Below are 16,649 nucleotides of genomic sequence, written 5' to 3'. Positions count from 1 at the left end.
AGGAATAATTTTATTATTGAACAACAACCATGTTCTCAATGAACCCAAAAAACTCATTAATATCAAAGCTGAATGTTTTTGGAAGTAGTTTTTAGTTTGTTTTTAGTTTTAGCTATTTTAGGGGGATATCTGTGTGTGCAGGTGACTATTACTGTGCATAATTATTAGGCAACTTAACAAAAAACAAATATATACCCATTTCAATTATTTATTTTTACCAGTGACACCAATATAACATCTCCACATTCACAAATATACATTTCTGACATTCAAAAACAAAACAAAAACAAATCAGCGACCAATATAGCCACCTTTCTTTGCAAGGACACTCAAAAGCCTGCCATCCATGGATTCTGTCAGTGTTTTGATCTGTTCACCATCAACATTGCGTGCAGCAGCAACCACAGCCTCCCAGACACTGTTCAGAGAGGTGTACTGTTTTCCCTCCTTGTAAATCTCACATTTGATGATGGACCACAGGTTCTCAATGGGGTTCAGATCAGGTGAACAAGGAGGCCATGTCATTAGTTTTTCTTCTTTTATACCCTTTCTTGCCAGCCACGCTGTGGAGTACTTGGACGCGTGTGATGGAGCATTGTCCTGCATGAAAATCATGTTTTTCTTGAAGGATGCAGACTTCTTCCTGTACCACTGCTTGAAGAAGGTGTCTTCCAGAAACTGGCAGTAGGACTGGGAGTTGAGCTTGACTCCATCCTCAACCCGAAAAGGCCCCACAAGCTCATCTTTGATGATACCAGCCCAAACCAGTACTCCACCTCCACCTTGCTGGCGTCTGAGTCGGACTGGAGCTCTCTGCCCTTTACCAATCCAGCCACGGGCCCATCCATCTGGCCCATCAAGACTCACTCTCATTTCATCAGTCCATAAAACCTTAGAAAAACCAGTCTTGAGATATTTCTTGGCCCAGTCTTGACGTTTCAGCTTGTGTGTCTTGTTCAGTGGTGGTCGTCTTTCAGCCTTTCTTACCTTGGCCATGTCTCTGAGTATTGCACACCTTGTGCTTTTGGGCACTCCAGTGATGTTGCAGCTCTGAAATATGGCCAAACTGGTGGCAAGTGGCATCTTGGCAGCTGCACGCTTGACTTTTCTCAGTTCATGGGCAGTTATTTTGCGCCTTGGTTTTTCCACACGCTTCTTGCGACCCTGTTGACTATTTTGAATGAAACGCTTGATTGTTCGATGATCACGCTTCAGAAGCTTTGCAATTTTGAGACTGCTGCATCCCTCTGCAAGATATCTCACTATTTTTGACTTTTCTGAGCCTGTCAAGTCCTTCTTTTGACCCATTTTGCCAAAGGAAAGGACGTTGCCTAATAATTATGCACACCTGATATAGGGTGTTGATGTCATTAGACCACACCCCTTCTCATTACAGAGATGCACATCACCTAATATGCTTAATTGGTAGTAGGCTTTCGAGCCTATACGGCTTGGGGTAAGACAACATGCATGAAGAGGATGATGTGGACAAAATACTCATTTGCCTAATAATTCTGCACTCCCTGTATGTTTAAAGTAGAATTAGATTTGGCTGACATTGTTGGCCAACTACTTCTCCAGTCTTAACTAACCAAAACTTAAAAAAGAATCAGACAGAGAGAGGTTGTGTAAAAAAGACAGTCTTTGGGAATTCCCCTCTCATTCACTCCTTTTCTCTCTCAAAGGCCATGACGATACTATGATTGAGTCATTATAGTAGCCGCTGTCATATTTTCTTCCATACAGCATAGTGCTTACTGGATTTTAAATCAATCTAACGGTCATTTTGTATCAACATGACAAAGGGTCCACTTTTCGATCTAAATCAAGGTGTTTAACATTTTGTATATTAGGCCATACAAACATTTAGAGTTGACTTTCATTTGACCTATTTGGTGTTCGTTGGCTCTTGCTCTTAGCCTCTGCATCTGCATTAAAGTTGAGAAACATTGTTCGTGCCACAGTACGATACCACCAAGGTTACAGTGTTTAGATTATTGGAAAAGCCAAACAAGCTGTGAAACACATTTGTTTCATTGTTGGTGTTGGCGCGAAGTCTCGCGGTGACTTGAGGCCAAGCAACTTCGCTCTGCCTTGGCCTCAAAGAGTTCAAACGAGTTCTAAACTGAGACCGGATAAGCCTTTCAAAGACAGCGCTCTGAAAAGTTGTTGTCAGACATGACTTTGTGATAACTGAGGTTGCAGAATGGATTTGGATCTGAATCAGTCATTCTGTTGAGCAATGAAGTGTCCATTGTGTACCATCACATTTGGAACTCGATACACATGGAGTCAGATGCTGTTTGATCTCTTTGAGATCTCCTGAAAAGTTCACCATTTATGAATATGTTCATCGTGCTTAATCGTAGCCACATCTTCCAAATGGAAACCAGAAAAATCTACACTTCTATTCAGAGATCAGAGTAGACCTACAGCTTCACTGTTCTGAAGTGACTCCTCTATCCACGCAGACTCCCCTGTTTGTGAATGTTATGTGTCCAAAATTAATAAAGACAGACATGAGTGGTCATACAGTAGATATTATTAGAGTTAGGTTTAAGTGTATGTCTTAATCATCCTACTACTACTGATTTAAAACTAGCACTTGAAACTAGATTAAACAAATTTCTAGTGTCCATAAACATCAACACACACATGAAACCCACACAATATCTAAACGTAACTGGAAAAAAAGAAGGGGTTGAAATTTTGTTAACTGGAAGCCACCAAAGGAAAAACCTAGAGAAACTCGGGTACTCGGTGGGTAGGAGAAGCGTTTATAGTTGTCATCTCTTTTTAGTTTTGGTTACTAGAAACCAAACTTGCTTCCTGTGTCAGTGGGAAACTCCATGCAGTCAAGACGTACCTTTCCACGCTTGTGTTTCTCAGGTTTCATTGCTTTCTGACTGTCTATTCTGTCGGTTTCACAACACCTTTCTTAACCTTCATAAAGAAAACTGAAACTGTAGCACATTCCTGATGTTTATCCTTTATGTTGTGTGATAAATTTACCCTAAGGGTGTCAGATGCAGGTTACGCGATATATTTCAGTGAGGCAGGAAAAGGGAATTTAAAAAAAGCAAACCTTGCTTTCACAGAGTCTTTAAATGCGAATGAAGACACCTTCATTCAGCTTCCCCTTTCATCGGAACAGGAAACCCCCATTCAGTCATAAGTGACGAGGGCGAACGTTTGTGTTCTGCTGATTCATCAGTGCAGCCTTAAAATGTTAGGGATGTTTAGGCTCCACCACCTCTGCAAACTTTTAGCTGGACCTAACGAAACCCAGACAACAGTCTGGCCTCTACTAAAGGCTCATTTAATGTGAAACAAAAAACGCTGAGGTTATCTGTTTGCTTGTACACTTTCTGACTTGGATATTGTACTTTGGCTGCAGTAGAAAATGATGACTGCTAACAAGTTTGTCATTTAGCAGGGACGTGGGTCTGGCAGAGCTCTGTGTTTAAAGCACAAGAACTGTGCTGCCTGTCAGTCACAGAGACAATCAAAGCCTTTTTTGAGGGAACTTTGTGTCCTCATTCTTCTGCAGGGCGAGGAACACACGCACATCACGTTCAGGGATCACTTTACTTCTAAACAGTTACAGTTTCTGTTCTAGCTATTTTCATTTAGGAGTATTTTTCTTTCTCTGCTACATTTCTCAAGCAGTTGCTTTGTTTTGGGGGTTTTTTGGTTTGGCATCGTGATATTGAACCCTGGTCTGGCTATTTGGCTATTGATTGACTGCAGATGCATGTTAGCTTCAAATTACCTAACCAACAGACTCTCGCCAGATTGAACATATCCACAGTTTTGGAAGCGTATATGTTGTCTGCATTTAGCAGGAGACCGATTGACTCGAGAGTGATTATTTTTAAATATCCTCGGGTCCGGCTCTGGACCAGTGCAGAAGGCCACAAGTCACGGTTTTGTACGTTTGAATTATTTGGATAACTAAAAGTTCCTGTGTGTTCCTCTGATGGACAAATGTTTTGGTTTTTCTTAACACAAGCAAATTTAGTATGGATTGAAGTTCAGGTCGGCACTATTTCCAGAGTTTTCCAGAATGCAAGAACTTTTTGGCAGCATCCAAAGGGGCCGGGGTTAAAGGGAAAGAGCTTACTGTTATTATTTAATTTGTGTTTTATTTTAAGAGTAAAGTGGAAATGTTGAGTGTAAAGTTAAAGTGTGTGGACAAACGTGTTCTCTCTGGATAAATCTGAACCTGAATCTGAACCTCACCCTGAAGACTCAACATCTGTGTGTGATGGTTGATTCCTACAATATCAAGAAGAACTTCCAGATGCAGCACATTAATTTAAAATATCATCTGAATTAGTGAATATCAGAAATACGAGGAATTTGGCTCTAAACACATGTAACTAGTAACTGACCCACAGTTTTAGTTGGCGCTCTCTTGCTCTGGGATATACCCCTGATTTGTTTGTTAGTCTCACAGTCTGGTTGTTTGCTTCTGTCTTGAAAACAGACGCGGAAGTTGACTCCAGCAACTTAGGAATGGCAGACATAACAGGCTTATACCGGTTTGGTAACCTCAAGTTTACATGTCATGTTTTTGCCAGTGATGTGGCTCTGTTGCTTCATTGGAGCATGGTCTGTAGTTAAATAATGGTGATTGAAATTGAGTTCCTCCCAAATGTAGATGCCTCTCGGGCCCCTCTTCCATCAGGGAGAGTTGGTTGCGTGAGACTGACAGACTGGTGAGCCATCTGCGGTTTTGGCTGCTTTGACTGAGCTTCAGATACAAGTAGATGGAGACAAGTGTCTAAAATTAGCTTCCTTCTGTAGACAGTTTGGCACAGTTTTATGGCTAAAGTTGTCTGATCAAAGCAGTGTAAAGCAGCATTGTAGTATGACAGCTGCTGTAGCTGACACTGTCGATTAATTGTCTAATTACCTGTCTGTTCAATCAAATAAATAACCAAGCATTGGAAAAACATTTGGCACTTCTATGTGGTAAATGTGTCCATGCTAATGTACAGGATGGAGCTGATTGTAAAGTGGTGTTTTTGTGGGACAGTAAATGTGTGGCTTTGGAAACGGCCACAGAAACATTGTGTCTCCTCTTTCAGAACATCAATCATTTTCATTTCATAATACAGGTTTTTTAATTTTATGTTTGATTTCCAGAATAATGAGTCATAGGGTTGCTGAGAAGTATTGTTCCACTAATGTTCTGCTTTATTTCTTGCAGGTATAAAAAAAATTTGATGGCTTTCTACTTTGTACATCCAACATTCCGCTCGAAGGTAAGGGATGGTTTTATTTACAGTTTCTGCAAAGCTTATTTAATATACAGGCCTGTGTAAAACATTTATATTTCAGTTGATAATGTATAAATGTATGAAAACAAACCTTGTCTGTGTAGTTTATTGTATTTCAGATGATTTTGATCAAGTTTTTATCCTTTTTTTGTAAGAAAAAGAGTGAGCACAAGACATTAAAAAGCCATATTTATACATTTAAGATTAAAATGCTGTGCCTTTACACCCTTCAGTGGAAACTTATTTCCACTGCTTGCCTCATTCTTTTGTTCACGAGCCAGGGCTCGTGACCACAGGTGATAGTAAGAATGTAGACTGACCTGTAGATTGATAGCGTTGCTTTCATGCTCAGCTCTTTCTTCACTACAGCACACCGACACATCATACGCACCAGTTTGCCTGTCAGTCTCCTGCTCCCCTCACCCCTCATTCACAAACAACACCATGAGATACTTAAACTCCTCCAGTTGGATCAGCAACTCATCCTGACACAAAGTTGGGACTCCACCGTTTTGCCGTCAAAAAAAACATGGCCTCAGATTTGGAGATTTGTGCTAGTTTTCATCCCAGCTGCAAACCACTAAAGTGCAAGCTCGAGGTCACTGCCTGATGAAGTTAACAGAACCACACATCTGTAAAAGGCAGACAACCAGGAGCGTTTTGCTTTTGTTATTAATCTAAGTCCTTACATTCCTACCACACTGATCCAGAAAATATTTTCCTCTTTAGGTAACTTCTGGTTTATCTGGTTTCCTGATAACTTTTTCTTTATTCATTAAAGTTCAGTCTTGCTCAGTTTTGTTTTTTTACAAAGTTGTGTTCAGTTATTCTTTGATTATTGCATGACTGGTGTCCTGGCAATGCAAAATCAAGCTTGAATGTTTTTAAAAACTGATGAACGGTTCTTTACACACATCCATTCTCTTTCTTCACTTGTCTCAATCAAGGTTTCAACATGGTTCTTCACCACTTTCAGTGTATCTGGCATGAAGGAAAAGGTCCGCTACCTCGACAATCTGCAACAGCTCTTCACCTGCATCAAGCCTGAGCAGCTCGATATCCCTCCATTTGTCTTGGAGTACGATGCACGAGTAAGAACACAATAACAGAGAGATCCATAACTCAGTCCTATGTTGTTTGCACATGATCCACGGATATCTTTCAAAGTGATTTGAATCATTTTGCAAAGGTAACTGCTAAAATACATAAAGGATTTGATAAAGCTCTCAAAACTGGCCCAAACGTTTGTTCCAAAAACCCCACACAGGTTGGAACTATTTATTTTAACATAATCAAGCTGACATCCATCCAATTATTGCTCATCTAATTAGCTCTCCTTCACCAGCAGCAATGCATCTGAAGTATAAAGCAGCAGGTGTTCTGCCTTTGCCACACAGTATGTTATTGCAGATGGATAGAGCTACATTAACCTAGTAGAAATGAATGGTGTAAATCAGCCACTGAGTAATGCTGAAGGTTTGTTTTGTTTTTTTCAAATGTAATATCAACTTGTGTGTCTTTCCCTAAATTGAATCTGTGTAATCAAATCTTGCATATTCACTAACAGCACTAGAAATTGCTGACCTTACATCTGCAATAAACCAGTATCCTGCTACCTTGTTGTGGCTAACTGCACGGAAGGTCAACCATTAAATAGACAGGAAATGAAAGCACATCAGATAATGTTGTAGGCTGATTCACTCAGCGGTGGGAGCTCAACGATTTGCAGAGGTTCAGAAGTGACATTCAGTTATTATTTTCCCTAATTATTCTTATTTTTACTACCTGCCTACCTAATGTGATATTAGAACAGAGTGTTTTAATACTGCAAAGTGGTTCAGCTTTTGCCACTTTAAAAACTTTTTAACATTTTATAGTTGAAGCCATATGTGGTTATAGTCTGACCATTACTAAAGTACTTTGTAAAACATCTAATTTGGGCCAGTTTTTCTTTTTTCTTTTTTTAGCTTTCTGACTTTACTGTGACAGGCAAAGTATGTCAGTTGGGTGCAGCTGTGGTAACCCCTCCGCCTTCCTCTATAAGAGTTAGGGTTCATTTGAAGTAGTGGCTAGAAATTCTAATGTAGACACCAGAAAGTTGGTCCCACTTTCTCTAGATGACTAAAATATAGCTCAGGTGCTGAAGCATGTGGTTTAAAGTTACAAGTGACCTGCCAAAATAATTTGATGTGTCAGAAACATCTGGAAGTTGCAGCAGATTATCCCAGTTAATATATTTTAACTTGGAAAATATGTCACTACATTTAGAGCGCTGATGTTTGGAGCCAGTAACTGACTTCCTTTGATAAATTAGAGTTTGTGTGTCTCCACCTCCCTGTAAGCATCAGTTTTGCATTTTCAGATGTCGAAGGACGGACCGTAACCCTGTTTAGCCTCACGTCAGCTCTCTGGCTGATGATGTTTTAGTAGAAATATTTAGGTAGGCTATGTTCCTGTTGATGTCTCGAATAAACCTGAAATCACACAAACCCATGTGTGTTTCTATTCACGTTCTTTTTTCATCAGTTGTACAGGGAGTGCAGAATTATTAGGCAAGTTGTATTTTTGAGGAACAATTGTATTATTGAACAACAACCATGTTCTCAATGAACCCAAAAAACTCATTAATATCAAAGCTGAATGTTTTTGGAAGTAGTTTTTAGTTTGTTTTTAGTTTTAGCTATTTTAGGGGGATATCTGTGTGTGCAGGTGACTATTACTGTGCATAATTATTAGGCAACTTAACAAAAAACAAATATATACCCATTTCAATTATTTATTTTTACCAGTGAAACCAATATAACATCTCCACATTCACAAATATACATTTCTGACATTCAAAAACAAAACAAAAACAAATCAGCGACCAATATAGCCACCTTTCTTTGCAAGGACACTCAAAAGCCTGCCATCTATGGATTCTGTCAGTGTTTTGATCTGTTCACCATCAACATTGCGTGCAGCAGCAACCACAGCCTCCCAGACACTGTTCAGAGAGGTGTACTGTTTTCCCTCCTTGTAAATCTCACATTTGATGATGGACCACAGGTTCTCAATGGGGTTCAGATCAGGTGAACAAGGAGGCCATGTCATTAGTTTTTCTTCTTTTATACCCTTTCTTGCCAGCCACGCTGTGGAGTACTTGGACGCGTGTGATGGAGCATTGTCCTGCATGAAAATCATGTTTTTCTTGAAGGATGCAGACTTCTTCCTGTACCACTGCTTGAAGAAGGTGTCTTCCAGAAACTGGCAGTAGGACTGGGAGTTGAGCTTGACTCCATCCTCAACCCGAAAAGGCCCCACAAGCTCATCCTTGATGATACCAGCCCAAACCAGTACTCCACCTCCACCTTGCTGGCGTCTGAGTCGGACTGGAGCTCTCTGCCCTTTACCAATCCAGCCACGGGCCCATCCATCTGGCCCATCAAGACTCACTCTCATGTCATCAGTCCATAAAACCTTAGAAAAACCAGTCTTGAGATATTTCTTGGCCCAGTCTTGACGTTTCAGCTTGTGTGTCTTGTTCAGTGGTGGTCGTCTTTCAGCCTTTCTTACCTTGGCCATGTCTCTGAGTATTGCACACCTTGTGCTTTTGGGCACTCCAGTGATGTTGCAGCTCTGAAATATGGCCAAACTGGTGGCAAGTGGCATCTTGCCAGCTGCACGCTTGACTTTTCTCAGTTCATGGGCAGTTATTTTGCGCCTTGGTTTTTCCACAGGCTTCTTGCGACCCTGTTGACTATTTTGAATGAAACGCTTGATTGTTCGATGATCATGCTTCAGAAGCTTTGCAATTTTGAGACTGCTGCATCCCTCTGCAAGATATCTCACTATTTTTGACTTTTCTGAGCCTGTCAAGTCCTTCTTTTGACCCATTTTGCCAAAGGAAAGGACGTTGCCTAATAATTATGCACACCTGATATAGGGTGTTGATGTCAGTAGACCACACCCCTTCTCATTACAGAGATGCACATCACCTAATATGCTTAATTGGTAGTAGGCTTTCTTTTATTTTCATCTCCAAGTTTAATTTCACCTGTTAAACCGTTGACTATAACCTCAATTAAAATGCCCAGGATGCTTTGTGATTACTAAATGAACAAAATAATTATCAATAACTTTGATTAATCAAGATTTTTATCGTTTTAAGAAAAGTTAACTGATGTATTTTTTTTTTTTTACTGGCATGTTTGAAGAAAAGCAGGTGAGGAGTTTTTGATTATCCACTGATAACTCTGCCGTCACACCTTCCCCTCAGGTTAAGAGTGTAATATCAGTAAATAATATCAGTCGCTCTTCTTGTTTTCATCTTGGTAATGTTACCCGCCTTCGTCCTTCACTTACTCCAAACAGCACCGCCATACTTGTCAGTGCTCTTGTCACATCTCGTTTAGATTACTGCAGTTCTCTGTGGTCTACCTCATAAATCTCTTCATAAACTGCAGTTAGTTCAAAATCCAGCTGCTTGTATTGTATCCAGAATTGGCTCTAATGAACGTATATCACCTGTTATTAACTCCACTGGCTTCCAGTTCACCTACGTGTCAATTTCAGATCCTGCTTCGGGACTACGATCTCTCTCTCTACTTTCAAATCGCGTGTTAAAACCCATCTATTCAGAACTTCATACCCTTCATTATGACTTGGTCTTGTCGATGTTTACCTTGATTAGCTTTTATAGTTGTTTTATTTGTTTACCTTGTAATAAATAAAAAGTGTTATTAATAATATTTTTATTATTAACTGTGGGTGTCTGTTTATACTCGGAGCTAAAATATAGGGAAACATGACAGATTGATGGCACATGTTTAAGCGTGTTTCCTTTTGGCATTCACTGAGTTCCCATGAAACAACATAAACATTTGGATGTTCTTTAGTGGCATCAGCTAAAACGGACTGTCAGAGTAGAACGTCAGCGTTGCTCCTATTTTGAGTACTGAGGAAATGTCAAACCCTGAGGAAGCATAGTTAGAATCAAAAACAACGTCTAGTTTGTTAGTTTGATGCAGTTTGAACTTAAAAAACGTTCTTGCATCCTCCGTTTCTTTGGAATAATTCACTTTTTCTTTGTTTTTGTTTTTTGAATAGCTGATATGTTTGTAAAACACTGTGGATGTCCACTTATTGATGTTGGATTGCAGCAGTAACAAGCTTGTTTTCATATTTTGTTACTCGGGGTAGTTATGAATAAAGACACACGAGGTCACAGAGCTGTAATAATTACTGGTAGATGAGAAAATGCACTTGTACATGAGGTTACCTGTACAATAAAGTATCATTGTTTCAGATTCAGTGTTTTGCAGGGAATGTAACTCCAACAGTGTCCTGATGCATCAAGACACAGAATCAATTTTTTGGAACAACAGTGTATTTTCCACTTTCAGTACAGCAGACGACCTGGGCAACATTGTTTATATTGACACCTACCCAGAAACACTTGTCCTGCTGAGCTTAATTACAGTGCTGATGGAGTCCAGGAAGTAATTGCTCTCTTTGTTTGCTGAAATTGAACCTAACCAGGAGGTACCTTCTTAAACGGAATCTCTTTGGAAACCTCGGCCAGTTTGAACAGTCGTTAACTCTCACAGCAGACTCAGAACAGAATTGTCATTTGTTTATACCTAAGAGTAGGAACCAGGGCTTTCACTAAAACTCTATTTGCGCTGTTACTAACTACAGAGGTTGTGTCCTTAAACTCATAAGATGATGCCACAGTTTTTTTTTTCGTAGCAGTCAAATAAACCCCACATAGCAGGTTTGAAACTTCTTAGGGGCGAAATGGGGGTTAAAGTGCGCCGTGTTCCAGAGCCTACACCAGAATGGTAAGGATGATATGACGTGTGAAAGAAAGTTGGCTACAGTTACCACTGAGCTTAGATAATTGTAGATTTTCTCAAAAGGGAAATTGAGATGGTATCGCTCATGTAACCACTCACCAGCCGTCCATTTTCCTTTATTAGAAAACAAAAAAGTGAAACTTACCTCATTCTTTGTTGGTAGAGTACTTATTTCATTTCACAACACCTGCTGGCATTTCACCATTGCCTCTCAAAATGGCCTCGGATCGACTTGTCTTTAGTACTGTTGGCTGTTTTCACATTTCTCACATTTGGCCACATTTATTTTAGCTTTGCTTGTCAGAGTTTGACTAAAGTGGAATCTATTATTTCTTTTTAATGCTCTAATAAGCCTTTTCAAGGCACACTGCCTGCAATAGATGAGCTGTTGTGTAAATGTAATTATGTAAATATTCTTCTTGCACAGAACTTGTTTGATTACAAGTTTAAATGGCGTATTTTCACATCCAAAAGGAGTTTTTTTTGTTTGTTTGTTTTTTTCTCTCAAATTTTTTTTTATTACTTTTTTTGACAATCTGTGTGGAAATTTGTGGGGTGGGGGTTTTTTCTCCCACTGGTCTACAGCTAAAATCCTTCTGAGTAAACATAATCTAACTTCATTAATTTTTGGCCTTTTTATGCTTTAATTTGTTTTCTGGCTCCTGTTGTCATGAGGTGCTGTTAGTTCTTAGACAGCTACTTTGGTAAAAATGGCTCAAATGTGGATATTTGCTCGTTTTATATGCTTGGGATCATTGTCCTGTTGTATGATCCGTTTTCAGCCACGCTGTAGCTGTCAGACAGATGGCCTCTATCATATTTCTATATACAGAGGAGTCCATCATCCACTCAGTGACTGTAAGGTGCTCAGGTCCTGAGGGCCGAATCATCATCCAAATCGATACCTGTCTACAACCATCCTTGACAGTTGGTATGAGAGGTTTTGGTTTTCGTCAAATGTTTCGCTGTCCATTATGGCCAAACATCTCCACTTGAGTCTCATCTGTTCTAGAGGTGTTTTGCTCTGTTTACATGCAGCTTTGCAAATCTAAGCTGTGCTGCCGTGGTCTTTTTACAGAGAAGAGGCTGTCTCCCAGCATCTCCCCAAACAAGCTTTAGTCTTTTTCTAACTGTACCGTCATCACCAACTTTTACATTATAGAGTCTGAGATGCAGCTCTCTTTGTTATTTCTCTGAGCATTGCACAGTTTGACTTTAGACCGAATGCTGCGATGTTCATTCCTGAGATGCACAACTGAACGCACCGGAACAGCAAACTGCCAGAATGTCTTCATTTACAAGGTGCTCACAGTTACTGCAAATCAACTCATCACAAGCGTCTGATTAGCACCATCTGGCTGCTGCTTACCCTCTTAATTCCTATGGAAGCAGTAAAGGTTTTTCACAGAACTACATGGTCCTGTGAAAACCTTCTTTTGCACATGAATATCTGCTGACCTCTACTCTGAGCTTGGACTTGAGCTACCTAAATCTAAAGCTGCATGGTTTTTTTTTTTTGGTTTTTTTCAAGTGGATCAAAATGTGCCTCAAAACCACTTTTAATTTTCTTTCTCAATATGCTGTCGACATGTAGCCGAGGGATGAACCAACACGTCTACATGGCGTAATATTCTGGTCAATTGATGAAACAGATGTTTCTCCCTGTTACAACACCCCACGTAGACACAACATCTTGGTCTGACATTCTAGACTCTGAATAAATGTATTATTCTTTTAATCATCATTAACGTTCAATAACCGTGCTGTCCTTTTTATGTGATGTTTCTAATTAAATCTTCTCTTTAGAGGCGTTTTTGTGAAAAGTTTACAAGCTCAGCATTTAATAATAACACATAAATGTAAAATGTAAAAAAATAGAAAACTTAAAAACAGTAGCCAATCAGCTATTTCACTGTCATACATGGAGCCCGAATATAAAATTTCAAAGCAGACACATTCTGATAAACCAGTATCCTTTACTTAACTCGGCTGCACACTCACACCTTGATTCACACTCATGTTTTTGTGCTTGTATATTCAGTAAGAAGATCTTTTGCTTAACTAAAACTTGAATCTTTCTTAATGTTAGCGTGTTGACATAATCTTTAGCTTATCAGTGTAATTATTCTACCAGCAGAACAAAGCAGTCATGCCACACCCAACACTGCTGTCGTCTCTTCTGACAGTAGAACACTTTGAAGTTGTGAAAGGCTCTGACAGGTGTAGTCAGATTACTGCCCACAAATTTTTCTCTGCATTATTAAAACACGTGCAGCAGCTAACAGGACAGCCTGCCCCTCCTGGTACGAGGAATACAGCTTCCTGACACTTTGCTATATCAAGAAAACAGCACAATAGACCTGAATGAAAGCGAGGGTGGGTTGTGATTCATGAATAATTTACTTCCTGTTAGCATGTCCCTTCTGCAGCTGCTCCATCACATTATTGTCTCCACAAAACACTTCTGTTGTGTTTTGTAAGGCTTTGTTTATTTCTTTGTTGCAGTGCATTTGACGTCTCAGGGCCACCGTAGTATAAGTCAAATTCTCTTTGTGTTGGCAATAATCACTTTAGTGTTACCAGCTTTGGCTCAAGTGATCTGTGCTAACCCAGGTGTTTGTTTTATTCTCATCTATAACAGGTGAACGGACCCTACCATCATTCAGAGGCTTCCGGTCTGTGACACGAGTCCAATCGAATCTTTCTGTCCAAGTGGCGAAGTGGTGGATGTCTTTTCTGGACATGAAGTTTTCTGTGTGGTCTGATCTCCATCCTCCTCTTTAAGGCTTTGAACCTCAGTTGAGGAAACTCTTCTTTTGTTCTGTTCCTGCCAAAAAAGACCAAATTAAGAGTCGCAGTGCACATATAGCACGGCGCGGTCTGGTGAGCAATCATTGTTACTCACCACAGACTATTTTTGGATCTGGCATGGCTCCTGGATTATGCCTTATACTGAGAGACTCACTCAGCAGTTTTGTCATACTGCCCAAAATATGAAGTATCACATCATAGCTGGCACTTAACTCAAAGGCTTTCCTGTGATGTGGTCGTATCAGACATCCTCGCCCATGTCTCAGAAGATGGCTTTTCAAATGCTGGAGTGATACGGGGAGTGCCTGTTTGGATTTCTACACCACACGGAGCGGCAGAAAGTCTGCAGTAAAGACAAACATTGGGTTTTGCTCAGCCGGAAGTTTTTCTCCACCTGTTTCAGCGTAATATGAGACCGTGAGCGCCAGCAGTCCAAACCGGAAAATTCCAGACAAACATTAATGCCGGGGAGATTTTCTTTGATTAAAAGCACACGTCAGCTGGCTAACATTCAATTTACATCACAAGGTCATCTTCATATTGTGTGAACATGTGAAGTTAGCTTAGCTTGGCACAGAGACTGAAAGAGGAAGCAGAAAGGCTCAGCTTAAGGTGTCAGAGTCACTTCAGCTGTAGCGTCATACATTAAGTTAAATTCACAAATATTAGAGGGAGATGCCTCTTATCGTCTAACTCCTGGCCGGAGAATAAATAAACCATTTCCCAGATATGTAGATCTGTTACTAGAGGCAGTGCTGAAGTACTTCTGCTTAGCATTAACAATGTAAAAAGCCCTGTTTGTTTTCCAGTTAGCTTTATGGTGGGCCTGAAAGGAAGCAGGGCATGTGTGCCTCTACCAAACTTGTTAGCACCGTGTCACTGAAATGCATATTTAACCTCACACATTTAACAACATATGCCTAACATTAACTGCTTCCGATCTTTGACTGTTCTAACTTAAATACTATAAAACACGTTAATTTCCTGTTTCTGGAGATGGAACATTTGTAACTGTTTCTTGAAGCAGTAACTGGAATCATTAAAAGAAATTGGCCACTAAACAGTGATACAGTTCTAATAAGGCAGTGCCTCTGTAACCCACAACAGTGGAAACATGATGTGCAAGTGAACCTAAATTACACAAGTCAAGTCATGAGGAGTCCTCACTCTCACAAGCCGCTGTGAAGGAAAGTGATTAACTATTTTTTGTGCTTTTGTGTCAAATCGCTCTGTTACTCAGTCACTAATTCCTTTGTTTGCACAGCTCGCTTCACTTTACGTTGTCGTCTGTGGTTTGATTTATCTTGGACTGCCACATGTGTGGGTGTCCAGGTCAAATGGAGTGAAGTAAACTCTGAAAGCATTTCTGATTGTTTGAACCTCCGATCAGTCATGATGTAGCAGGACCCCCGCATGTGTGGTAGCCCAACACTGACACTATCGCCATAAATCTGGAGGGGGGGTTCACCTGTGTGTAGTTCTGCGTTCATCCAGGCCAAACATCAGGAACTCTGCATGATTGCATTTGAACTGTGTTGGCTGCATGGAAACTCTTTAACCTTGAAATGAAAGCGGGGATGTTATTTAACACTAGCACACAGAGTTCAGCTTCTAACTTTTGAGGTTTCAGATAATGTGATGTGCACACTGGTGGGGGGTATGTATCTCATGTCACTTACTCCAGGAGCTTCTGTTTACTGTGTTTGTAGGGCTCCTTCTAAAATCAATAATAAATGGCCTCGTGAGGAAAGCATGCGCAGTCAGATTGAGCTGTTTAATGTCTTTTGTTGTTTTCCTCAGTGCTTTGAGTTCCATCCAGTGAAATGAGGTTAGTGTTCCCTCCTTTGACAAAATGAAATGTGCTGTCACTGCTGAATCGGTCAGCACAGACTTGCTGTTAGAACTGTGATTATATCAGAATGTGCATCAATGAGCCAAAATATCTGTGTGTAGATGTTTGGGGGAGTTTTTTATCATTTTAAAGTGATATGTGGAGGGCCTGGTGTTTGACATCCTCTGAGCTTTACAGGAAATGATGTCATTCATGTTTAAATTTCCTGTTCTTTTCTTTCTTTTTCTTTTTTTTTTTTAAACACTTTGATCATAAGATTTTTTTTTCTTGATAATAACGGGCTTAGACTATCCTTTTAGAAAAGAGCTGGTTGTATTGTGGAAAGTATTTAATACCTGATGAAGAATAAAGATTGATTTTGGTGCTGTAGAAACATTTGTTATGTTTTCAAAGTGACTTTTCTGCTTAGTCTCAGTTTTCTTAATGAGCGCCTCAAGGTTTTGCTCCAATTTGGGAAAAAGTGTAAAGTGTAATTTCTAACGCAACTCTGAATTCTTACAATCATCATTATTCAGGTGCATCATAATATTCCATTTTCCTCGCAGCTAATGGATGAGGAGAGATTTGGTGCTAAGCTTGTGATGTGTGCTCTGCAGCAACTTAGTTCTGCGAAATGAAAATTCCTCACACGGTTTACATGAAGGGTATTTATGCAACTCTTAGCATTTCGGAGAACTCCATGTTGCTTTGAGTTCAAGCAGTTTAAACCCACATTCCAACACATATGGTTTGGCTTGACTAAACAGTGAGGTACGGCTGAACGAAGGACGGCTTTTTAACTTCTTACCTTTCAGACTGAAAAAGTCCATACAGTAAGTATTAATGTTACAACACTGTGATACATTTATTTTTATACATTTTATA

General features: G+C 39.9%; 1 protein-coding gene across 2 annotated transcripts in view; it reads left to right on the top strand.

Moving 5' to 3' along the window:
* Positions 1 to 16,238, top strand: part of gdap2 (ganglioside induced differentiation associated protein 2) — a 28,883-nt gene extending 12,645 nt beyond the window's left edge. For both annotated transcript variants that reach the window (XM_040034724.1, XM_040034725.1), the window contains exons 12-14: positions 5,216 to 5,270; positions 6,233 to 6,376; positions 13,764 to 16,238. In XM_040034724.1, the coding sequence (XP_039890658.1) occupies positions 5,216 to 5,270; positions 6,233 to 6,376; positions 13,764 to 13,805 (241 nt within the window). In that variant the 3' untranslated portion in view covers positions 13,806 to 16,238. The remainder of the gene's footprint in view (positions 1 to 5,215; positions 5,271 to 6,232; positions 6,377 to 13,763) is intronic.
* The last annotated feature ends 411 nt before the right edge of the window (positions 16,239 to 16,649 follow it).

The sequence above is a fragment of the Simochromis diagramma genome, unplaced genomic scaffold, assembly GCF_900408965.1.
Source record: "Simochromis diagramma unplaced genomic scaffold, fSimDia1.1 OVJJ01000091.1, whole genome shotgun sequence".
Taxonomy (NCBI): Eukaryota; Metazoa; Chordata; class Actinopteri; order Cichliformes; family Cichlidae; genus Simochromis; species Simochromis diagramma.
Note: the sequence above shows the minus strand (reverse complement) of the source record. Positions and strands in the feature narration are given on the sequence as shown.